This window comes from Bactrocera dorsalis, chromosome 5 (assembly GCF_023373825.1).
Source record: "Bactrocera dorsalis isolate Fly_Bdor chromosome 5, ASM2337382v1, whole genome shotgun sequence".
Lineage (NCBI taxonomy): Eukaryota > Metazoa > Arthropoda > Insecta > Diptera > Tephritidae > Bactrocera > Bactrocera dorsalis.
This window is the reverse complement of record NC_064307.1, coordinates 61820273-61847229: the sequence shown is the minus strand read 5'-3', so window position 1 is coordinate 61847229 and position 26957 is coordinate 61820273. Positions and strand designations below refer to the sequence as shown.

At 34.3% G+C, this 26957-nt stretch overlaps 1 protein-coding gene across 3 annotated transcripts in view; it reads left to right on the top strand.

Moving 5' to 3' along the window:
- Positions 1-26957, top strand: part of LOC105233831 (echinoderm microtubule-associated protein-like CG42247) — a 121922-nt gene that overhangs the window by 52056 nt on the left and 42909 nt on the right. The window contains exons 1-2 of one of the 3 annotated variants that reach the window (XM_049459009.1): positions 19911-20159; positions 22010-22299. The exons of 1 other annotated variant lie outside the window; for it this stretch is intronic. In XM_049459009.1, the coding sequence (XP_049314966.1) occupies positions 22237-22299 (63 nt within the window). In that variant the 5' untranslated portion in view covers positions 19911-20159; positions 22010-22236. Of the gene's footprint in view, positions 1-19910; positions 20160-22009; positions 22300-26957 lie in introns of those variants that run through there. One more of the 3 variants, XM_049459010.1, reaches the window with a different exon arrangement.

The window sequence follows — 26957 nt, the reverse complement described above, 5'->3', positions numbered from 1 at the left end:
TCAAAATATATCACTAATTTAATTTAAAATAAATCAAATTTGCATCGAAGTGAAAAGCTTAAACAATTATTTCTGTCGGAAAATTTTTTATCAGCGTTGCCACCAGCAAAAAAAATTTATATATCAGAATTATACATACGTATTTAAGAAATAATTTTAATTTTTTTAATTTTATTTAAACATTTTATTAATAAATAATACCTAAAAATTTTTTTGGAGAGGGTTGCCACCCGACTGAAATTTTATTTATTAATTTTAAAATTGGTGTCAAACTTTGTGCTCTTTAGTTTAGCCGTTTTTAAGTTGAAGCTTTTCAATAAAATATTTTTGAAAAGCGTTGCCACTAGTTAACAATATATTTTTAGTTTTATTTATTAAAACATAAAATTTGCATCCAACTGCAAAGCTTAAACAAAATTAGTGTCAGAAAATTTTTCATCAGTATTTGCCACCAGCAAAATTTTGTAAATCATAGTTTTTTTTGGAAAGGTTGCCAGGCGACTAAAATTTTTATTACATAATTTTATTATTGGTATTAAACTTTGTGCTCTTTATTTTAGTTTTTTTTGAGACTTTTCAATAAAAATTTTTGAAAACGGTTGCCACCAGTTTACAATATATTTTAAATTTTATTTAGTTAAAAATCGACTTTGCGTCTAACTGAAAAGCTTAAACAATTCTTTTTGTCAGAAAATTTTTTAGCAACGTTGCCACTAGCAAAAAAATATGTATATGTCAGAATTATGATTTCAAATAAAAAATAAAACTATGTGATAAATAATCACTTCAAATTAAACGAAACTGAAGACGCTTACAAAAGCTTGTAGTTAAGAATATTTTTTGGCGAGTTGCCATTTAATTATTTTTTTATTAATTAAAAAAAAATAGTATTAAGCTAAAGAGAGCTAAAAGGAATAAAATATTTTCAAACAGGGTTGCCATCCCTGAAATGTAGCAATGCTGTGTGTTGTTGTTGAATTTATTATAGCACCATTGTTTCTTTACCATACTTTGATAAGTTTACCAAACATTTAAAGTAAATTTACTTAAACTGCCGCTGTCTAATAAGATGGGTGATAGACTACAGTACTCTTCTTCGTTTCGCACCACTACTTCCATTACACTTTCTGGTCTGATTTACACTACTTTCACTCGTTTTTCCGCATTTCTTACATTTCCAAACAAATCAAAACTACTTTCTCTCAAAACGTTCACTCTCATCGCCACCCCTCCTTTCTTTTTCCCTATTGATATTCTTACAATTTCTCGCACGCACTTTAACTTCCTGTTGCTTTGATTTGCCTACTTGAAATGTACATATGTAGCATGCTTTGCGGTTTCGCCGTATCCATGAACGGCACGCGTCTCTTTCTGCTTATTCGTTTATTTCTTACCATCCACTCAGTCTGCGGACATCGCTTTAGCCATTTGTGTCATGCAATTTTCCGCTATAATGCTCATCGCTGCCGCAGCAATACGTTTACTATGAGTATGATTTCTAGTGGTCAGCTTTCGCGTTAGTTCCTATATCGCTGACATACTTTTCTATGAAATGAATGAAAAACTGTGATACACTTGGAAAACGATATTTTTCTTGAATGTTTTTAAGTTATGTGGACATTATTCTCTGTAATATGAGAGAATTATGTGCGTGGACCACTTCTGCATTGAAAACAAACAAAAAGCACTTTCCACCTTGAGAAAGTTGCAAAGAAATAGTTGTGCTAAGAGATCGTTTCCGAAATCTTAATAGAAAGACATTATTAAAGCACACCTGTAACTCACAAGAACACTTTAAAATACGAGCTTCGTATATCTCGTTATAGTTAAAAACTTAACTTAGAACTTGGACGAAGGAAAAAAACTCAAAATTTGATTTTTGGCAGACATTTTTACAAAAGATGAAAGTTTCAGTGAAAATTTCGCGACATTTTTTTTTCAAATAGTTGTAATCGAAAAAAATTCTTGGTCCAAATCTTTAAGAATTGTTTCCCAAAGACCCGTATAAAATTTCATGAAGATCAGTTGAGTAGTTCTCGAGAAATCTTGCCAACTTGTATTCAAAACACACAGTTTTCAGAAAAACGCGTTTAAAGATGGCGCACCTAGCCTAACTAGACTCCATCGCCCAGGTTTTCAAGGCTGTATCCCGAAACTATTACTCTGATCAAATTGAAAATTTAGGACAACATTCTAGAGATATTATAGAATTTAATGAGATTCTTTGAGACCCGTTAACCTATGTAACCCCTTAAATTTTGTTTTATGTGGATACATCTGCGAGAAAAATACATTTCTACTCTTTGATTGTAAGGCTTTATACTTGTAACGATGCTTTTACAAAAACACTGGTGCAACCGATGTGCGCTGATTTTACAAAAACTCTGTGAATAATACTCAAAGCCTATCGGGAAGTATTTCACTAATGAAAAATGTTTATCGTTATTCAGGAAAATTTAGTCAAATGAATGTTTTCAGAAAATGAGGAGAAGAACTAAGCTCACGTTAGGTCAATAATGGCAGATTTGTATTTCAGAGAGCAAAGGTGGTTTTTAGCTATCAATTTTAGGCTTTTGCTTAAAAATTTTTTTTTGAAAAAGTCCAAAAGAAAATCCGAATAAATCGCTTCAATATTATACAACTTCACTTGAAAAATACTCAGTTCTCACCTTCACCGCTTCTTTTTAATATACTATAATTACAACAAAAGATATGCTCAAAAAAAGAAGTGTTTCCAAAACAGGCAAATTTTACAAATCCAAGTGCAATTTCTCTCAGTGTGCCACACACACCGCCACAAATCGGTATGCACAAGAGCCCTTATTCAACCTGGTGATTTGTGAACCATTTGAATTGCGGATATACATCGCTTTGTGATCAATAGAAGTGACTTACACTCGAGGCGTTGACTCGCTGAACTGAAATCATATTACAAACTGTTGAGTGAAGCGGTTAGTTGGAATACTTGGTGGTCATGGAAAGGTTGGTGGTGTTAGGTTACACAAGTGAAAGCATGAATGTGGCCGCGTACAAGAACGCTTCGCGCACACTAATTGCTTTCACTACCCGCTGAGCTAACGCGATATTTTCGAATATTTCTGGCATGCGAACTTGTCCTCTTTTTACATGACACGCACTAAAAATCTATACTTTTCACAGATTTTGTTCACAATTTGTTGCTTTTTTACGTCAACTAACGTTTTGATATTGCTTTTGGGCGCAATTTTGCTGATTTTTTTATTTTTCTATTTTTGACTTTTTTTTTGGTTTAGTTCTCTTTTTTCTGTCCAAACCGGCACAAATTCCATTGACTTAACTCGTCGCATTCAGTTCGATTGTATTTGTCAACTGCTGAAAACACGCGCCACAAAAGCCCATTGCGTTGGCCGCGGCAGTTTTGGATAAATTGTAACGCAAAAAGTGCATAAAACGTAAAATAATTGTAAAGACCATTTGATTCGATTTGTTTTAAGCGTGTCTCTGAAAGCAGGAAGTGCATGAAAAACTACCAAAATGTGCGCGTCTAAAGCCAAAAACGACAAAAGCTGAACTAAGCGTGGTTTTGCAGCTTTCAAAGAGTTGAGAGTAAAGTTTTTTGATATTTTTGTGTTGAGCTTTGAACATACGGGCGTGGACGGAACAATACTATAACTATACATATCTTGCTTTTAGGTGATTAAGGTTGGTTATGGTTTTTACATGCATGGAGAGCAATTTAATGTAGTTAAGAACAAAAAATACAACATATTTTACTTTTATAAAATATTTATGTTATGTATATTAACCGATATATTCGTATGTGGTATAAAATACACCGGAAACTCTGAGATCACTAAATCGGTTATTGTGCGCTAAAGCGAATGTGGGACTGATTTAATTTAGAACTCACTACTTGACCGATTTAATCGACAAATAGTTCACTATAATTGTGAAAATCCTTATATATTCGATATAAGAGGTGAAGGTGTAGTGAGTTAAAGACAAAACTCCCCTCTTTTCTGAAACAAACTATTGTAAAGGGTGTTTCTAGGTTCGCTAATTCTTTAAAGAAAAGACTTAGAAACTTCAAATTTTTCATATTTAATGAGGAATGTTTATTATCCTTCGAAAGAACATTTTTTGGCATTTATGTTTTAAAGATTATCTAATTCAAATGTTGTCCGCGGCTATGTCTCAGATGATCCATCCCTTTCGTTCGCGCATTTCGACTTGTAAGTGGCGATTGACACGCGTGATGTTTTGTTCCATTGCCCGAATCGATTGCGGGATTTCGAAACCAACTGTCGCCAAGACCACAAGCTTTAATTTCAAGCATCAAATATAATCAAGGCGTGATAATGGTCACCATTGATGGTTACATTCTCAACGGCATCATAATTCCACCACAAGCCACACTAAACCGTTGTTTTTGCTTTAAATGGCAGCTCTTGAATCTCTTCGGGTCGCTCTTCGCCCCAAATGTGGCAATTTTGTTAACATTTTTTGTTAACCTATTGGGCCAAAATTGGGCCTCAACGCTGAAAAAATTTGGTTCGAAAGCGTCGGATCTTCTTGGAACTTTTTAAAGGCCTATACAGCGAAGCGATGCCGCTTAGTTAGGACGAGCGGCTTTAGTTCTTGTACAAGTTTTGTACGCTTTCAATTTAAGATTTCGACAAAAAATGCGTCAAGACCTTCCGTACATCAGCTCGAGTTGCTGCGGACGGCATCGCATCGACTCTCCACGGTCTTCATATACAATCTCAACTACAGCTGCTATATTTTCTTCACAGCCTGCTGCTGTACTTATTCTATTCGGTCGAGTATTATCCAATAATGAATGCTGGATCTCAAGATGGGTGATGGTGTTGCGAATAGTGCTCTCAGTAGGTCGATTTTAAATATTATCTATTTTCGAATTGAAGAAATCTTTCGACTGTTCCATTTGAGACTTTAGTGAGATGTAAAATATTTTTTAGCAAAACATTGTATAGGTCTTAACAAACTCTTCCTGCAGCTCACAATTTATGAAGCAAAAACTTCGTATTTACAACGCAAATAAATCTTCAAACAATTATCAAACTAAATTGCGCTAGGAAATACAATCAACAGCCTCCCAGCATTGTATGCTTTTCACTAGTTCATACAAAAGTGCTTTAATTTTTTAGTTTAGTAATCAAATATAAAAAAACAGTAGAAAAGGCGAAATTAAAAACTGCAAATCAAACAGAAAAACGTTTTCTAAAAAAAAACAAAAAAAAAACAAAAACAACCAAAGCCCTAGGCAAACCCATACATTTATATAGAACACAGCAACAACGATGCAAGCATTTATGCCACATTCAATCATTTATGCAGCGGCGTGATGCATACTCGCCCATTGTTGATTTTTATACCCTGAAGAGAGTACATATACTGAGTTTAGTACGGAATTTGTACCACCGTATAAGGAACGGAAATAGACCTTATAAAGTATAAATAATGTAGTAACCTGAAACTGGTTTTTTTAAGTAAGGAGAAGCATACATATATGAGACTTTAATCCGCTAAACCGAACCTACTCCATCTCATGTCTTTTTCAGCGAACCACTGAACTAAAAACTACTTCATGGGAGAGAAGAAGACATTTGAATATACCTTAAGTCAATTTTATCATAATTAGAGCTGCCTCGCTGACATCTTACAGTCAAATTTTCCACCGTGAGACTACCCTCAAATCTGGTTTTCAGTTGAGCTGAGCCTGTCTGTAACCAACTGTCTATTAATATGCGAAAGGATTACTCCGTGTTTGAAGATATCTGTTCGAAAATTTTCAAATGTTTTTTTTCCAAGAAAATTTTTCTCAGATTTTTTTGCAGATTTCTCATTCTAGCATATAGCTACCTTCGAACGATCGCTTAAAATCAAGTTCTTGTATGGAAATTTATTTTATTAACAAGATATCTTCACAAAATTTAATGTAGATCATTGTCGAAGGCAACACAATAATCTCCGACCAAATTATTCAGATCGGCACACTATAGCATATAGCTGGAAATCTTTTTTTTTTGACCAGATATTCTTTATAAGGATTACTTTTCAAGTCAACGTTACAATAACTGAATAGATTTTTCAGATTGGACCACTATAGCATACTACATATGGTAGCCTCAATACAAAGTGATCGATCAAACTCAAGTTCTTGTGTGGTAACGAAATTATTTGTGAAGGGTATCGTAGCTTCGGAGCAACCGAGTTCAACACTTTAGCCTTTTCTATTTCTATATTATTATTTGTTATTTTTTTACTTTTTTCCCGCTTTTTTGTGCCATTTTTTGCGCAAACCTTTCCGCGGCAAATCAACGCGGTTCGACGTTTTTTCAAATTTCCAAAGCAAATACATATGTGCAGCTAAAAATTCCAATTTGCTAGCAAATATGCAACTGCCGTTTAACATTTGATTGTGTGTTTACCTAAAGGCACATATATGCTATTTACATAGGCATAAATCTGCACTCGCATTGTTATCTAGTCAGTTGCAATGGCGTTTGTTTACACACATCCACGCGTGCGCCACCAAATAACGTTTTGAGTGTTTCCCGCTTTGTGCTGTTTCATTTAACAAATGCACGCATTCAAACTGCAATTTTTTCGACTCACATGCATACAACATTACATCTGTATTGTGTCGCGAAACCATGTAAAATAAGCGAGTGCGCCTGAGGGTATGCAATGAAATTTAAATTGATTAAATTTTTGTGTGACAGCGCTTATTTGATTTCCTAGCTGTTATTTGTTTGCTGAAGCGATTAATAATTTTAATAAATAAATATATTTTTGTATAGTATATTACAAACACACCTACACCTACACATGTACATAAATATTATATATATTTTTCATATTGTGACCAATAATTTCATTAGTAATTTTTTATTGCCATTACATGATTAGCATTTTTTATTGCATTTACACGCGCATATCACTTGCTATTCAAGGTTTACGTTGATTTATGAACCGAAAAATCAGTGTTGAAAAAAATCAGGCGAGCGTTTACAATTGCTTTTGCCGCTGCGCTGGAAATTTATGCAACCTTGGCTTTCATGCCGGAGCAATTTGCTTTTCAAATGAATTTCATGTGTGTGGTTTTTCACACACGAGTATATATACTTACTGAGTGTTTGTACAAGTGTGTATGAATAAATTTGCAATGCTAAAGCACGTGACGTCGCTCGAAAGCGTTTGATATGCTGGCAGTTTAAAGCTTTCATATTTATATTAATGTAAAGTATGCAACTTTTTAAAGAAATTTAAAAATTACAAACCAGAAAATGTTGAAAATTATTGTGAAGTTTGAAATTTAGACATCACTTGTGTTCTGTTGGCACACTAATAAAAACTTATGTATTCGGTGATACAACACGACGCCTTAATTTAAAAAAATAATATGTCTTTAAAACCTCCTTTATTTTTTCTGAAATGGCTGAACACTTAAGGCAGCTTTTGTGTAGCTCCCATTGGATCATTGATAATTGGTAGTTGTACCTTATGGAACTTTATCGAGCTAATTAGAATTATTCATACCCATTTAATTAATTTATTCATCACCTCTCCGATTATCTGTCACTATGATATCATTATCCATCGCTCTTCTTACCTCATCGTAGACCCCTTTACCATTGTCAAAATTTTCACCGAAAATGTTGGTGAATTTGTCATATTTAAATTTGAAATTCAAAGAGAATCCTTTTACCGCATATATAAGGAAAAGCATTGTCGTTATCGGTAGAATGGGAATGAGTCGGTGCTTCTGTGTCCTCTTATGTTCTACTACTGGATAGTTGGGCCTCGCGGATGCTTGGTCAACGCTGTCCCAGTATTGGTACTTGCGTGGTCGCAAAAGCATTTTGGCCCAAGATAGATCGCAGGAGATCTATCGATCCCTTTGCCCTCAGTCAGGCTAGCCTCTCTTTAGTAGTGGGGCTCTTGACGAGCCACTGCCCTATTGGCATATATGCTGCAAGACTGGGAATCTTACCGGACGCCGTATGCAGAGGCTGCTTGCAAGAAGATGCGGCAGAAAGTAGCCAGCATTTCCTTCTTGACTGTCCCGCTATTGGGAGATCAAGGCTTAGACACCTGAGGGTACATAAATTCAGACATCCCACCTTCAATGGCATTACAAAGGACTACATCTATTAGTCGACGTGCGATCTTTGATCAGCCCTCTAACCTAACCTAATATAATTCAGAGAGCGTGGTTTTCTTATAACGGAGCATATTTGTGCTTATAATTCAAAAAATCGGTGAAAACTCGCCCTAGACCCCATATAGCTAACAAGACTTATGTACCTGAAGATACTTCCCTGGCTTTAATCCTTACAAGTTGCAAGAATATGACTTGTTCGGTTATACCCGAACTTTGCTACTCCTTACTTCTTTTTCTTATTTCTAGCTCCCATTCTTCTTCGTCACTATTTGTATACCCCCTATATTTATATACCCAACATGGTATATTGAGAATGTCTGAATGTTCGTAAAACCCAAAAGGAAACCTCAGAGACCTTAAAAAAACACAACAAATATATAAATTATCTACGTGATGAGCTGAATCCAGGGCCGGCCCGAGACAAATTAACGCCCCGGGCAAAAGCCGAATTCTCCGCCTTTTCTAAACATATTTTTCCTTAACAATCTATCTCAGGGATTAAATATCTAAAGAAAATTAGCCAAAACGCCGCCCTAAAACATTTTCACCCGAGACAATTGCTTAAGTTGCTTATATGGACAGACCGGTCCTGACTGAGTCGATTTAGCCTTGTCGGCCGATTCATACCTCTATCTGTACATTCGCGAATTAGTCTATCAGTTTTTGAGATACAAATCTGCAATTTTCCATTCGTACTTTTCTCATGTAAGAGCTGATCATATGTCGGAGCATTGCAATATACAGCTGTCATACGAATTGAATGATCTGAATTAAGTGCTTGTATGAAAAGCTTTTTCATTTGGTGGGATCGGCATGTGTTATTATTTGAATGTTATCTCTATTGTTTAATACTATCTCCGTAGACACTTTTTAGATCGGATTGTTAAAGCATATAGCTGTCAAAAAACGGACCGGTCGCAGTCATTGTAAGGCATGCGAGTATTTGTGAAGGGCATTGTTGCTTACGTGCAAGCGAAGCTAAGCCTTGAAACCCTCAAGTTTTACTTACTCATTTTCTATGGATAATATATTGCAAAGAATCGAACATCTGATCTATACTTCACTAGTAAACATATTACAGTGACTTAAGTTTTTTATTTTTCAGTAAGACCTTCTTCATAGCATCAAATTAAATCCATTGAAATAATTAATGTATTTATGTTCAATATTATCCACGAAGGCTATCATACTATCTAAAAACATTCCAGAGCTAGAAAATTATTTAAGTAGTTGAACTTTTTTGCTTTTGAGAAAGTGGTGATTACATAATTTATTAGAAGTGTGGAAATAGAAGAACTAAAGAGAATCTCTGCCTAAAATGTTGTTCGGAAACCATGGAAAAGTTGTCCTTTGAACTGTAACTTACATTAATGGTGTCACTTTTAATAAAGCTTGACTGATAATATATTTTGAATCCTTTGACCATCTAATAAAAATATACTATTCACAATTCCATCTGGTCAAAGGAGCCGGTATAATAATGTATTCTAATGCTGATTGAAGGTTTCAACTAATATTTCTTCATTTAAATCTAATAAAAATATACTATTCACCATCTGATTGAACACATCAGCATTAGAACACATTATTAGACCGGCTCCGGAAATAATTTCGAACTCCTAACTTGCTCGTAATACAATATTATCTCCATTTCATTTCACTGACATTATAAGAACTAATTTTTATGAAGACTAGTTAAAAGTCAGCGTTTTAAAATAAATGATAACAATAATAAAAACTTTACAGTAATTGGGAATATAGCTAGGAATATTTAAGTACTATCTCTGCAAAGAACAAATAGAATTGATATTTGTACTTTAATTATAAAAAAATTTATAGACTTCTTGTCTGAAAAAGCCATTAAAATGGTAAATTTTAGAGCTAAAGCCCTTTCTATAGTTTATTTTTGATGAAAAACTAAATTCAGTTTATGATTTCTTGCATTTTAAAACCTGGAAAACAGAGCAGTAATGTTAAATTTATTTCCCTTTTGAATTATTTTTGTTTCAAGTAAAAATTCCACGGTGAATATTAACTTTAAATGAACAAACTAAAAAAAAATCCGTCAAAACTCTAACCTCAACAAGCGTATCTCTAAACAACCTAAGCTTTCAGATAAACTTTTTTTTACAATTTCAGCTAAAAGTGATAATTGTAAACCAAACACATATTTTTAAACACAAAAAATTTTTTTGCACAATAAATAAAATTAAAAAATGACCAAAAATTACAAAAAATTACAAACAATATACAAAAATTACCCACAAAGCATATTGCTGAAATATCGAAAATATTTTGAGAAAAGCAGTGCACTTTTTCTGTTCCTATGCAAGTCATACAGCAACTTTTTACTATCACCATGTACATGTGGGTTACAAGTATGTCTAAACCACACCAAATGTGCAGCTAACGGGCTGCTTACACACATACACATATTTTTGTATGAAAAGAATTCGGATGACCATAAAATATGTCAGCTAAAATGCGCACAGAAATTTCGACACACTAATGTCCGGCGACAATTCAGCGAACACACACACAAATGACGCTGAAAATGTGCAAAAAGTATGTGAGCACATATACTGAGCTACATACATAAATAAATATGTATGCGTGTATGAGCTTCATTATGTAAATATTGTGTTTTCTCAGTCCGGTTTAAATTTGATCAGATATGTGCACACGTGCAAGAAATTAAATTTGCACCAGTGAAACGCTATAAAGCGCTATGGTATTCCTAAAACAAAAAATACAACAATAACTATAAAAGCCAATGGTATGTGTGCCATACCAGCACAATACAAGGGGCTGGGGCTAATAGGTGCACGATGGCATGAAATAATGAAATGGAAAGTTTATGTGTAAACAATTGCTTTGCAACCGGCATGCGGCAAGTTTTTCAATTGTACTTTGTTTTGTTGTTGTTCTTTTTATTATACTTTTCACTCCTTTGAGGGGTTAAAAGTGAAAATACAAAGCAAAAGTTGCCTACTACGCGCGCAAGCGAAATAATTCAACGTCCTGTGGCGCGGCATATCCGAGACAGTCCACTTTTTGTTGCAACAATAAGCTGAAGTTGCCACACTACTTTGCTGTTGAAACTTCTTTGAGTTTAGCAACTCCGTCTAAACATTTTCCTTATATGCTTTGAGTACTCTTACTTTGTTTCATTTCGCAGACAAAGGAATTATGCTAATCAGCGTTGTTGAGTATATATAAGTGTAAATGTATATGTATGTATGTATGTAAGTATGCATATATACCAGTGTATGTGTATACATTACGAAAAATGGGTAAAAAGCAAGAAAGAACCCGCTTTTCTTAACTTACGCCAAACACAAAACGAGGAAAATTCCCTCAAAACAAAAACAAGCACAGAAACTTTCTTGCTGTTGTAAAGTAAAGAACAACAAAAAATATGCCTGGTAAAACAACAAAATGTAGCTAAGCACAACAAAAAATGTGGAAAATGAGCACAGCGCACTTCAAAAGAAATTTCTTCAGCGGCACGTAAAGAAAAGCAAAGTGAGTAAAATTCCACTATGGTAGAAAAATAACAAAAACATCGCCGTAATACAATAACAATCTAACACATTACCGGCAAATTTAAATGCAAATAAACGCCAACATTACTGCAATGCAAAACAATTTTCCAAAGACAATGGCTTATAATAAAAGTCGCTAGCGAACGCCATGCCTGTGGCCAGTGCTGGTCATACATGGCGTATGAGTAACTTGACAGCAAACCAGATTTATGCATAGCATGTGTGCAGAGTAACGCGACTTGTATTGCGGTTGACAAGCACACATGAGCGAATGTTTGTGACTATATATGTGTATGTGTGTCTGCGTGTTTCCTTATGTATATATGTATGTGAATGTGTGCTTGCGTGACAGCCCAGTGCTCGCATTGTGGTAGGCTAATAAATACTCATAAGCCACTTAAAGCACTTGAAGGAAAAAGAGCTTAGCGACAAACAGGCAAAGAGTCAGATGACAACGCTAAAAACTGGCAAGTTGAAAAGTAATACAAACAAATGTTGACAGTTAAAGCAGTTAAATGGGCGATAGCAAAACTGGAATTCAAATGCTGCAAACTACATGGGGAATGGAAAAACCATAAACGAATTCACAGGAAAAATATATCATAGACCTTTAGACTCAAACAATTTTGAACTAAAAACTGTCTTTTTCACCATTTAAAAAAGTTTAAAGCTTCAGGTCAATAAGCTTTTCTATTTTTCAAAAGCTCTCCATCAATTAGAACTTAATTTTTTTTCTAAAAATGTTAAGAAATAGTCAATTTTTCTGCAAAAATCAAAATGAACTTTTTCAAATAATTTCCTTTAAAAGCCCTGGTATGGTATTTCAAGAAAATATTTCCAAGGTCTCAAGTAACCTTACCATGGTTTTTGAGGGAAATTATCTGAAAAAGCTCATTTTCTTTTCATACTGCGAGAAAGCAAAAAGTAAATTGTATGAAAGAGCTTTTTCAAATCTTAGCTTTAAACGCCTTCGATATTTATTTTCCTGAACAATTTTATTTCATTAAACTTTTTTAAGTCAGAGCTTTCAAAGCTATCTATTTAGAACCGAATCATAAATATGTTTTTTCCCCCATTGTAAACAATTTTGTCGCGTTTTGCGGATACGCATTCGAAAGAGCAAAACTAAAAGCTTTCGGAAGAGCTTTTTCAAATCAAAGCTTTTAAGAAATATTTAACCTATTCCTGAAAAATCTCTGTTCTAATGAGCTTTTACAGGTCACAGCTCTGAAAAGTGCCCAATCCATTTGAAACCAACGACACTGGAAGAGCTTTTCCAAACCAAAGTTTTCAAAAGCTTTTGAAATTTATTTAAACTATTCCAAAAAATCTTTATTCCAATGAGCTATTGCAGATTAGAGCTCTGAAAAGCTCCCAACTAATTTGAAACCAATAACACTAGATTTTTCCTGAAATATTAAATATTGAAATATTAACTTATGAAGCTTTCAAAAGTTCAGAAAATCTATTTAAAAAAACTCAGTGAAGTAAAATTATGTCTAAATAATATTTAAAATAATTTTCAGGAGCTTTTGAAAGCTCACACATCTGCAAAAGCTTTTTCAAAATCTCCTTAAAATTATTTTCAATATTATTTTAACACATTTTTACTTCAAAGAGATTTGGAAAGAGCTTTTTATGAACTTCTGAAAGCTTTCTAAGTTATTCAAATAATTTTTCCATAAGACTAAAATACTGGACTAATATTATATATAGTTGTTTAAGTCATGAAAAACTAAATAAAACTGCCTAAAAAGATGTTGTTCGCAGTGACTTAATTTTATTAATTTTTTCTCTGAATATTAAACAAATTTTTTTGAAAGTTAAGTCTTACTCAGGACCTTATTTATAGTTTTCACTTTTTTTCTGAAATTCTCCGGCCTCAAGAAATATATCCCGAAACCAACTTTTCATACTTACACATACACAACTACCTCTTTTCCTTATCGCCCTTATAAAATTTATGCTTCCTACAAACACAACAAAATATAAGCAAGTATGGCAACTTTTCCTCTTGTACGTGCTTATTCACAACTTCGAAAGAGGCCGTCTGACCACTGCACAAACTCTTGTGTCAGGACTATAGAACTTTAAGCATATGTCTGTATAACTTTGGAAAATCCCAACCAACGGTAAATATGAAAATATATACATACATACACATATGTATATGTATCGACTTGTCTGCAAAATACTTTCACTTAGCCTGACGTAAACTTCGCAACAATAAAGTGATATAACTATAACTGTGTACCGTCCATAGGCATGCGAGTATGTTTTGTAGCAGCCATTCATACTGCTGTCCTACTATGATACTGTATGCGACTCCTTTCAGTTTTTCATGCCACTACTTGTGGCAAGTTTGTAAGTCAACGATTTCTATTATACTGTTAGAAGGTGTTTAGGTATAAATATGTGAAAATATATGTGTTTCTTAAATTGTTAGAACAAATAGTAGCAGAAGAAAGTGAAATGTGTACACTGTAAAAATTTCTGTATGTTTTAATCAAATTATTAGAATATATAAAAACAGTTTATTAAAATTTTTCTTTTTTTGTCATGGTACATTAAAAAAAAACATTTTAAAAAAATCTTAGCGTGGACAGTTTTAAAAACGCACCTGAAAGCTTGTATAAAAAGCTCCCATAATCATAAAATTTATTACATAACATAATTCATAGTAATTTTTATTAAAAATGCAATTTGCTTTTTTTCAAAAATTTAAATTTGAAACGAAAAGTTGGAAAAAGCGTTTGCAGATCAGAGCTTTCAACAGCTCTTAGAATGAATACAAAATATTTTATTGAAACAATGAACTTTCTAAAGAGCTTTTCATAGTTTATAAGATCATTTCCTCATTAAAAGCATATTCAAGTGTTATTCTGATCAGAAAGCTTTTGAAAGTTAATTATCAGATCAAAGCTTTCTATAATTCTAAGTAATTAATAAAAAATATTATTTTCTTTTTCTCATACATTTTAAACATCGACGATAATTTAGTCGAAAAGCTTTTGAAAGAACTTTTTCAGATAGGAGCTTTCAACAGCTATTGAAATTACTTAAAAAAATTTTCTTGCAACAAAGAGCGTTTACCGGTTTTTTAAATATTTTTTTTATTTAAGCACTTCCACTTTTCTTTCGTTAAAAAAAAGCTTTAACAAAAAGCTTTTCAGTTCACAGCCTTTAAAAGCTCTGAACAAATGTTAAAGAAAAAATATTAATTTTTTTTTTTTTCAAAGTAGTAAATAGTGATGTTATTTTTAGGCGAAGAAAATTTCTAAAGAGCTTTTTCAGATGAGAGTTTTCAAAAGCTCCGAAAATTTCAAGAATAATTTCTTAATATTTCATTACTTTATAAAAATTTTTAACACACCTTTTAAAAGCTCTTGAAAATCATTTTAAGAGCATTTTGCTGCTTTTATTAAATGAATTTCTTTCAATGCACTTTAAGTGAAATAATTTAAATAATAATAAAAAATCTACTACACAACATGTGCAGAGAGGCATATAAATTGTGTGGGTAGTCAAATGGAAAGTGAGTCGGAAACAAAAAAAAATGGGCAAAACCATACAAACTATGGTCTGGACAGTAGGCTACAGCAACCACAGACGTCGGAAAACGTGTTGTCGTAAGCCCTAACGACATTATATACACACATAAAAATATTATTTGCAAAACAAATTACACTTTGCTTTGCTTTGCAGCAAAACATATTTTCCATTTAACAACTTGCTAACAGGCATATCCTTTCAAAAAATCGCATTTCTTTCATGGTTTTATAGGCAGCATGGTGGAACGAATTTCGTAAACTAAAAGTTAACGGTATGAGCACAATACATATAAAATTACTGCTTCATATCCATATACATATGTATGTATTATCAGTGTATTAAACTGTGTTTGTATAAATTATTACAAGTACGTATTTGTATTTGTGCGCCTCTTAGGTTTCACACCAAAAGCAAAGGATATAATATACCATGCATATTCATATAAATATTGTACATAGTTATATGTATGTGTTATTACCAGATATACGGCTACAATAACACTGCAATAAAGGAAGAAATAACAATTATCGTTACAATGCAGTCGAAAGCAATAACGAATAGCGATAATGGAATAATAGATGAAAGGAAGCTATGCAAAAATGTATTCACTGGCGATTAGCAAAAGCAACGTATACGATTGTGTGCGAGGGTAGAAACAAAATAAGGTGGCAATGTTGGTTGGCTGATGCTTTTAGTTGATAAAGCTATTGACTTTATAATTCGTAAAATATATATATATATGAAAGAAAAATTTAATGGAGTTCAGTTTAATAATTTCCATACATATATGAGCACAAATAATGGATTAAGAAAAATTTATTTAAATAAAACAAGGTATAAGAAGTCGTTAAAAAATAATAGTCAGAATGGCAAACAAATTTTGCAGAAAAAACAATCCTTTTATAATATAAAATTATTTTATTCAAATTTAAAATTTAAATTTCAATCGCTTTAAATTTTCCTAGTATAATTCCATAAATTTTAGAAACACACTCACATTCTTAGGAAATTATTTTAATTAACTTATTTATAATAAATCATTACACTGGCCTACAAAACAAATTTTTTGGTTTGGTGCAGCTCTGTGCGCATCAGTAGTCGGTATAGTAGGTAGGATGAATCACATTCCCGCTACTAGATGTCAGTCTAGTTTACCTACAATTCTCATTTTAATTTCCCCGTATACTATGTTTGCAAGCACTTGCCAGCCACCACATCTCGCATCACTCATACGCCCTGGCATACACAAAGTAATGTAAGCTTGTATGGTACTGTCCTGCATGAGGTCAGCCGTTGCAAATATTGGCTTCTAACTATTTATGTGAATAAACCAATTACACTGACTTAAAAATTTTTTTTTGGTTTGGTGCAGCCCTGTGCGCATCAGTAGTCAGTATAGTAGGTAGGATTAACCACATTCCCGCTACCAGACGTATTTTTCTTCTTTCTTATGAACAAGAGCTGACATGGAAAATGTGACTTGTTTTCGCGTATCAACTTAACAACAAAATACATCCAAAATCAGGTATAAAATCTTAGCCACCAAAATACGTGTAGGCCAGCGTTATTATTCGAGTTACACGCGATCTCTCTCATCCATTGCCTTCACCATATATGAAATTCAGAAACATAAAATAAACAATTAAGGAAGGGCTAAGTTCGGGTTCAATTGAACATTTTACACTCTTGCAACTTGCAAGTAGCTAAGCCAAATACCTTCAGATGTGAAATGACAACCAGAGGATCGGAATCGAAGCAATTTGATATATATGTAGTATACATATACTATTCTATACATATGTAACTCATACACTAGCCGACATGTTTGGCACATGGTTTGTTAGAAAAACGAAAATCATTAGTTGGGAGTCAATGTGGCGTAAAGTCTGCCGGATGTTCGAAAATCCTGATTTTAGTTAAATGGGGGTAGATCAAGTTGACTCTATTATCGATCTTAAGCACAAACATACACTGTTATGAGTTGAACAGGTTCTACATAGTTACTATTATTAGGAAAGGATTTTTGCCCACAGATACCCCTTGCTACTGCGATCGTCGGTACCAAATTACAGCTTTTTATCTTAATTTAGGTGCTTAGTTATGACACTTTGTATATTTTTCGGTTCATGGCGATTTGTGGGCGTGACAATGGTTCGATTCTCAATTCTTACTCAAGTTACAGCTTGCATGGGCGGACGGACAAACAGGCAGCCATCCGTATTTCAACTTTTCTCGTCATCCTGAGCAATTACATTTGCATAACCCTATATCTATATAGCTTAGATTTTTAAGTTTGCAAGAGGATAAAAAATATAAAACACACATCTAAAGTATTTCAAACTAAAAAGTGAAAAATAATACTGACCGAAAATATTTGTTATTATGAGAAAAGTGCGGTATATTTTTAAAAACCTTGAATCTGCTTTCCGGCCTTAATCTTTGCAAGTTGATAGCGTACAAAATGTTCGGTTGCACACGAACTTAGCTCTTCCTTGCCTCTTAATTATAAACTTGTAATTCACATTTTTCAATATTATGTTGGATATTATTTTGGATCAAAATTTTCATTAATTTTAATCCTATTTTTGAGATTGCAAAACTTGTTTTTAAGGGGGTATTCTAGTCTAGAAGCATGAATTTCAGGTAATTTAAGTGTTGAAAAAAAAGACAATTAATATTTTTACTATCTATTTTTACTAGTTTTGTTAATTTTAGAAGAGTAGAGACAAAAATTAAAAATTAAAAAAAAGTAAAAAATTTCAAAAATTATGAGTTGACGAAGTGGGGCGTCTCTAAAAATTTCCATGTGACCATGCCCATGATTTCAACCCTCCTAGTTATCTGAAACCAAAAGATAAAAAGATTACTAATCTAGAATAATGTCGCAATGGTCGGAACTACGGAAAAGTGGGAAAACAATTTTTCACAAAATGGCGACTGCCTAAAAAAAAGCGTTTTTTGGATCACTTTTTTCTGAATCTTTCGAATTTTTTTTAAATAATAAAAATAAAAATTTGGGGATGGGGCTAGTTCTAAGCATAGACAAGCCTACAAAGAAGACTCTATAAAAATTGCAAGTAAATCGGTCCAGTAGAACGTGAGAAATCGTGGGCATCCTTCCGAAAAAGTCAGTTTTGAGAAAAACGCGTTTAAAGTTTCGCGTTCCGGCCGAACCAGTTTGGATGATTTTGAATAGTTAAACTTTCAATATACAATAAAAAAATTTAAATTTCTAGAATAGAATTTTTTAATTTCCTATAAAAAATTATTCCTGTAAGAAGTTATGAAAATAGATAAGTAAGCTCCTCAAACAAAGTACCGCTCATATTTAAAATATTAAAAATATTCTAAAAAATTCACAAACTTATTTACTGTTAGCTTCAGCTTCAGTGTAAATTATGCAACTTCCATATTTGTCAAAAAAAGGTCTAAGTTAGGCTTTAGAAATGTGGAGTTAAAACAACAAAAAAATAACAAGTAAAATTAAACTGAAAATTCATAAGAATTTCTTCAAAAACTTCTTATACCACCACAGCAGAAAATAACGGTACATAGCGAGTGCTTCACGGAAACTCTTTCCTTACTATTACTAATGATACACACATTTGCTCAATATTTGAAAAGAAAATAAAAAAATAAAATAACAGTGCAATCCATACAAAGAACAGTCGTGCCTCTTTTTTGTCTACTTTGTGTGGGAAACACACCACATACAAACATATATATATATACATCGCAGCAAACCACGTGAAAGAAAGTGAAATCAGCAGCAAAGTGAAAGTAAAGCAATAGCAAGCAAAAAGCCACAACAACAAAGCAAAATAAAAATCCAAAACAGTTGCAAAACATAACTGCTTACATGTGCTGCCAGCCGAATAAGTGCAAACACAATATATAAATGCATATATTGTACATACATATACATATATGTATATACAAATAAACGTCGTCAAGTGTTTGGTGTAGCAATTCATCGCGCTACCGCTGCCCACAAAAAAATACTTTGTTGAAACGTGAAGTATGTAAGCCAGTAAACCTTAGCAACACACAGCTACACGACGTTCACATAAAGAAGAGAGCATAGCCATAACAATAACACTATAACAGCGGCAATAACAACCATGCAACACATTGGTAATAAATACGAGTTATACATTATATTACCATATTTTCATGCCAACTGGCAATTTGCACGAACAGCGTCGTCAGCGTGAACGTAGCCGCCGAAATTTTGGTGAGCACGTGGTAAGGCATCAAACTGTTACAGCAAGTGTGGTGCTACACAGCGTATGAGTAACATACAGGCAAGCATATTGAATGGCGATTTGTATGTGGCGCTTTTGGCTGCTTGCCTGGCCATTCGCGCACACACAGACACACATACAAACGCACGCTGGAATGTATAAATGTTCGTTGCTTGTGTTTTACTTATAATACACTTGCCAGACTGTGGCGCTTGCCAAAGAGCCTACTAAGTAGCTGCTCGCTCCCATTGAGCGCTTAGCGTGGCTAACAACTAGTCGGCCAATCAGTCAACTTTCACGCTTACTATGCTACTTTCTTTTAAAATTCTTCACCCCACTTGTATGCATGTAGCCCTTGGTGTGTTGGCTTGCCACGCTTGAAAATATATTAAATCGCAATTGTGACGGCAGTCGTCGCGCGGCAGCTCAAGCGTAACGCCGCCATATTTATTTGTACGCAATAATGAAAAATATTTTGCAATAACTCAGACATACTCAGAAAGTTAGTCGTGTCAAGTATTACGAAAGTGGTTGTGCATATGTGGAGTGAAAATCGTATTTTTATAATAAAAAATAAAAATATATTAAAATAAAAATTTTATGTACAGTAAAACTTAAACTATAGCTGTGTACATTTAAACTTCCATTAAAGTGCGTTACAACTGTTTTCTTGCGAAACAAATTTTAAATTTTTTGGAAAAAAATTTTGTGTGAAAAATTTTAGTTTTTTGAAAAAAAAATTGTTTGGAAAAATTTTTTTATTAAAAAAAAATTATAAAAATAATTTATTAAAAAAAAATTAAAAAAATAATTTTAAAAATTTTGTGTCAAAACATTCAACTTTTCAGCATACTTTCAATGAAACTTCAGTACAAATAATACTTCAAAAAAATTCGGAGCAAACTTTTATGTACTCTAACGCATGGCATAGTGGCCTAGAGTCAATTAACAGACATTCATACACATACGCACACATACATTTATAGGAATGTGCATGCAGCATCTACTAACCGCACATGCAGTCTAGTATCATACACGCCACATAGTTCTGTGTGCGTGTGACAACCAACTGAGTTTATTTGCTGCCACTCGTTTATTTAGTTGCCCGTCAGCGGTCACTCATACGCCCTGTTGACCGTTTGCACTGCGCGGTCAGTAGTTCACTGCAGGCGCGTGCCTTGTTTTCTCTTATTTGGCATATTCCACGCAGCAACTGATGTTGTTGTATAAGTTTACTATTGTTGTTGCTGTACGATTTTTGTTTTTTCTTTACCTTGTAGCTGTGTGCATGTGCGTAGTAGTACTTATGTCTTTGCCTGCACGTTCAAAGTGAATTTAACTCATTTAAAGTGCAATTAAATTAAAACGCTTTCAATTAACTCACTTTAAATGACCGACCAGAGGCGAGGGAGTTGGGGGGAGCGCGTTGCTCTACATTTTTTCACACTGACCAGTTTGAATTTAAAAAAAAATAAGTAAAATTATGATATTACTCGTAATACTCTGGCTACAAGTTGCTACTGAGTATAGTATAGGGTGGGTCATCTAAAGTTTTAAATTTGAATTATCTATATTTCGACATTGGAAACGTCAAATACCATTCGGAAAGTGACAGATATTCAGTAAAAAGTCTAAAATTTACGAAATGGGTCGCTATTCACTATTCTACAGTTCGCAGTTTGGGCAGAAGATCGTTTGACCGAGGATGGTCAATTTTACCGAAAAATCATCTTTTCGGACGAGGCTCATTTCCACCTCGATGGTTACGTTAACAAGCAGAATTGTCGCATTTGGGGCACAGAAAACCCGCACGTAATCGTCGAGAAGCCAATGCACCCAGCACGAATCACTGTATGGTGCGGATTTTGGTCTGGTGGAATCATCGGCCCATTTTTCTTCGAAAATGAAGAAGGAACCGCCATTCGCCGTGGTGAGCGATATCGCGCAATGTCAACCGAATTTTTGTTCAAGTAAATTGAAGAGGAAGACTTGGACAACATTTGGATCCAGCAGGACGGCCATACAGTGCCATACAGCAAAGGATACACCCAATCTTTTATGCCCTATCTTCGAAATTTAAAATTTTATATGGCCCACTCCAAAAAACTTTAGACCTAAAACTAGCATTTTAAATTTTTGTTGTGGTTCTAAAAAGCGACTATACAACTTACTTCTCAACAGTTAGATATGTCGATAAGAGATTAGGGCAACTTAAATTGAAGAGGAAAACTAATATTTAAACCCCACTAATCCCTTAATGATATAAATTTATGCTGCCACAAGCTTAAAAAGTACTTTTTTGCTACTAGACATTTGAATACACATACATACATACCTATACATACACTCGCTTAAATGCATATAATAATATAGCACCATTTCACAACGATACCAGCTCATTCATTCTCCTGCCTTTTTTTGCCTTTCGGGCAACTTAAATTCAATTAAAATAATTTCCTTTTATTTAATTTGTTTCAATTTTGTTGTATGCATTTAAACAGAGAACGCTGCGGGAAACTAATTTCGCATAAAATGCAAACAAACGAGAGTGTGTATAAAGCAGTGAACTCGCCACAGTATGCAAGTATGTAAACAAATGCATGGCTATGTGTGTATAAAAAATTCGATGAAAAACCGTTAAAAAAGAGACGGAAAAAACAATACTAAAAAACAATTATACAGATATACATATATTTGCGGGGAAAATTAATTAAACTCGGCAGCTTAAATGTACGAGGATAGCGACGAAAGTTCGCCATTTGTGATGCTCTCATCGCCCACCAAGTCTTGGGTTAGTAATGTGTTACTATTATAGTATGTACATACAGTTTGTTATAATAATGTATGTCATTTTTATATGTATATGTATATACAAAAATTCAGTTAATATTAAAAAATATTAAGGCCTTTTATAACTCATATTAATATTTATTCTACAATTTTGACAAATAGCTGCATTTTATAGATATTTCTACTACTATTTCTGTATAATACAACTAATTTACATTGCTACTTTTCTTCTTCTTTATTGACGAAGATACCGCTTACATAGTTATAGCCGAATTTACAACAGCGCGCCAGTTGTTTTCGCCGCTCTTTTTCTCTCGCAATCTCGTAACGCCGACTCATCAGATATTGTCATCGCCCAGGCCTCTGCATCAAATATCAGGACGGTGATGATCAGTGGCTTGTAGAATTTGGTCTTTGTTCGCCAGAAGTTGTACACTCTTCTAGAAGATTGTCCCTTCTCGATTAAGTTCTGCAGCTTGAGTTATTTGTCCAGGAATGTATTAAAGAAATCGATAGAGAGTTGCCTTGTCTGAAACCTCGTTTGGTGTCGAACGGCTCAGAAAGTTTCTTTCCGATCCTGACGCAGCTTTTGGTGTTGCTCAACGTCAGCTTACACAGCCGTATTAGTTTTGTGGGAATACCAAATTGAGACACAGCGGCATAAAGGCAGCTCCTTGCCGCGCTGTCAAAAGCAGCTTAGAAATCAACGAAGAGGTGCTATGTGTCGATCCTCTTTTCACGGCTCATTTCCAAGATTTGGCGCATGGTGAATATCTGTCAGTTGTTGCTTTGCCAGGTCTAAAGTCACACTGATAAGGTCCAATCAGTTTGTTGACGGTGGGCTTTAATCTTGCATACAGTGCGCTCTATAGAACCTTAAATGCGATGTTTAGAAAGCTTATTCCACGGTAGTTGGCGCAGATTGTGGATGGTAGGGCAATGGAACGTCTGCTCCACCGTCATCGAACCGGGAACCGAGCTTACTATGTCCAGGTATTATGCTTTCACTGCCATTCAGCAGACTGGAGAAGTGTTCCTTCTATAATTTCAATATGCTCTGGGAATCAGTCACTAGATCACCTCGAGGGGTTTCACAAGATCATGCTCCCGTCTTTCAACCTTCTGTTGTTCTTCTTCTTCTGTTAGTCGCCGCATTTTTTCCTATAAAATTTCGAATATTATCCCTTTTGGCCAACTTGTCAAAATCTTCGTCTTGTCAAAATCTCAGCATTTCGGCCTCTGGTGGACAGTGTGTTTTCTCTCCACTGCGACACGGCACTCTTCATCGTACCAGCTGTCCTTTTGTGTTTTCCAAAAACCTATGGTTTCGGTTGCAGCTGTACATGTGGAGCTTGCAATGCCGTCTTACAGTGCGTATCTTGGCTGCAACAAGAGAGTCAATGTTAGGACCTCGGAGCGTACGCATGCCTTCCCTCTATCACAATATGATAGGCTCATCACAATTAAGGGACCGGATGTTCCCAATGCACGCTCTTAAATCGTAACACTTAATACGTTTACAGTAGTCAAAAGGGTTGTCTCTCATTCGGGGCTGTTTTTTTCTTTTCATTAGGGGTATTTGTTTACGTGGTTGGTAACAAATCCAGCAACCCTGGGGAGAGATGGTTCGCCTTCTCACCTTAGCTCGCTTTCAAACTGATGTTTTTTGGCTACCCAGACAATACTTGGTCTAAGACCGGAAGTCGTGAGCTGCTAAAGCCATATGTCAAAGAAGCGTTCCTGGCCACTCCCAAGTGAATGGCGCTCAGGGAACTTTCCTCACTTGCGTGGGCTTCTACGCATGACTTCATCCTCCTTAATTAACATTAAATTTGCTAAAACTACGCATAGTAAACCACTAAATATTGTCTTTATGTTTAATTAACAAAGCAGTCCTCCAGTAGTGTTTTCAGAGCGAGACAATTTTTTTTTGATTATTTTTACTACTCTCCTTCTTACTATTCCTTCCACTAATTTTTCACAACTAGTTTTCTATTGCGCTATGGATTCAATTATAGTTAGCTTTATCTGTTTTTTCACTACTTTTCTCAATTCATATACAAACCAATAAGAGTTTCTATATATATATACAAAGTTTACTAATTTTTTTTCTATACTAAAGAATTCAATTTCCCTACGATGTATACATATTTCTTGGAATTTTTTCAGCATTTCATTATTTTCAGCTAATTGCATCGTAATTAAATTTACATTTTTTTCTCTGTGCGCCATTTTACGGCAAAACTTTTAAAAATTCTTCTTTTCCACTCATTTGTAGAAACGTTTATTTAGTTCCATTGTCTATCCTTACCGCCGCTACTAATACAACTCTGTTTTCACGCAGTTTACTTTCAATACCACTTGTATTTTATTTTGTTACCTTTTGTTTGCTTTACAAACTTCGAGTCTGTCCGCCGCAGATTGTTTGGTTTGCATTTAATTTGTGTTCAGCAAATATGCAGACAGCAAGTCGGCATGCCGTCCGAGTTGTTTCCGCAGCAGCCGCAATAATTTTCTCCATTTAACGCACACAACTTTGCATTAATTTTGTTTTGCTTTTAAGTAATTTTCTCCATTTAGAATGCATTTATTTGGCTGCGTGTTTTCTTTGTTTTCAGACTGTTAGTTAACACTTTAGTTGCTTTCCACCGCAACTTTAAATTTATTTTTTTTTCGAGTTTTCCTTTCAATTTATATTTTCTCGTACTCGCTTGCCATTTTGTGTCTGTATTTGTTTTGATTTAGGTAAACCGCCTAGTTGGCACGTTGCAGAGTACAACGCCGTCAAATTTTATGCTGAGGTATGCTCTGTATTGCTTTAGGTTTGGAGCATGCTGAGACCTTTGTGTTTTCTTCTCTCTTATATATTTCAAGATTATTTTTAAAGATTCTTTTTAAATCTTATTTAAGAAGCACTTTTCTGTAATAATTATTTGTGCGTTAGTTGAAAATATTAATTAAATGTCGTTTGAAAAGTTATAAGTTGTACATGGCGTATGAGTAACATCAAGCGCAATTCAAATTAGGGAACTAATTAATTCATTTCTTCTTACATATTTTATAAAGCATATCACTTGATTCTTAAACCTAAAGGAGTGTATTTTATATTTTTTTTTTTGGAAAATAGAAAATACAGACATATACATCGCCTTGGAATATAATGCGGATTCAGTTAGTCTGTCCGTCAGTCCGTTCGTTACGTGGCAAGCTGTAACTTGAGTAAAAATTGAGCTATCATGATGAACACTTGGAACACGATATTTCTTGGTCCCATAAAAGGTTAAGTTCGAAGATGGGAAAAATCGGGCCCCACTGCCACGCCCACAAAATGGCGGAAACCGAAAAAACCGAGAAAGTGTCATAACTAAGCCATAAATAATGATATTAAAGTGATATTTGGCACAAAGGAGTTTGCATTAGGGAGGGGCATATTTGGAAGTAATTTTTTTTTAAAAAGTGGGCGTGGCCCCGCCGCCCATACTAAGTTTTTTGTACATATCTCAGAAACTACCATAGCTATGTCAACCAAAACTCTATAGAGTCGTTTCCTTCAGGCATTTCCCATATACCCCCCCCCCCCCAGGTTTTTTTTCAAAAAAAAAGGAAAAAAGTCGGATAATAACCACGCCCAACCTCCCATACAAAGGTTATGTTGACAATCACTAACAGTGCGGTAACAGACTAAACAAAAAACGTCAGACACACTAAATTTTACGGAAGAAATGGCAGAAGGGAAGCTTGCACCCAGGCTTTTTTTAAAAATTGAACAATGGGCGTGGGGTCGCCCACTTAGGGACCAAAAACCATATCTCAGGAAATACTCGACCGATTTCAATGAAACTCGGTATATAATATTTTCTTAAACACCCTGAGGATATGTACGAAATATGGGCCGGAAATCGGTTTAACAACCACGCCATTCTTCCAATAGAACGCTGATTTTGAATTCCATCTGATGCCTTCTCTGTATAATCTATACATTAGGAACCAATGAATGATAGCGGAATAAAACTTTACACAAATACGGTATTTGAGATGAGGTATCCCTTATGGAAAAATTGTCCGTCGTTCGGACTATAACTTTTCAAGGTCCCTGATTTCGAACACGAAGAGCTCAGTGCCCAACCTAAACCTAACCTAAAAATTTTCACCGAAAATATCGGTAAATCTCTCAAAAATTCTTAATTCGAATTACTTTTACAGCCAAAATAAAAACATATTGCTAAATGACGGATAATGAAATCTCGATTATCAACTTATCATGCGAGAGTATAAAATGTTCGGTGACACCCGAACCATAGCCTTCCTTACTGTCGTCAAATAAAGTCGATTTTGTAATAAACTAGTATCTAACTAGTAACATTGACATCAGTTCTAAACCTAGTTTTTCTTTAGTTAGAATATCAACATACTTTGAGAACCTCCAATGAATAGCAACTCAGCTCACAGAAAAGAATGCAACCATTCTATGTTAGATAGGAAGAGGAAGCTAACGTTGTATACAAGGTGTGTTTCAAAGTAAACAAAACTTAGAAAAGAAATCAGAACAAATGGTTAGTGGATAAAGATAGCAGATTCTAACGCACCATTCGACATATAGATGGCTCTACCAGGGGGCGCTATCTTCAAAAAGTCCTGTTTACTTTGGAAAGCGCCTTG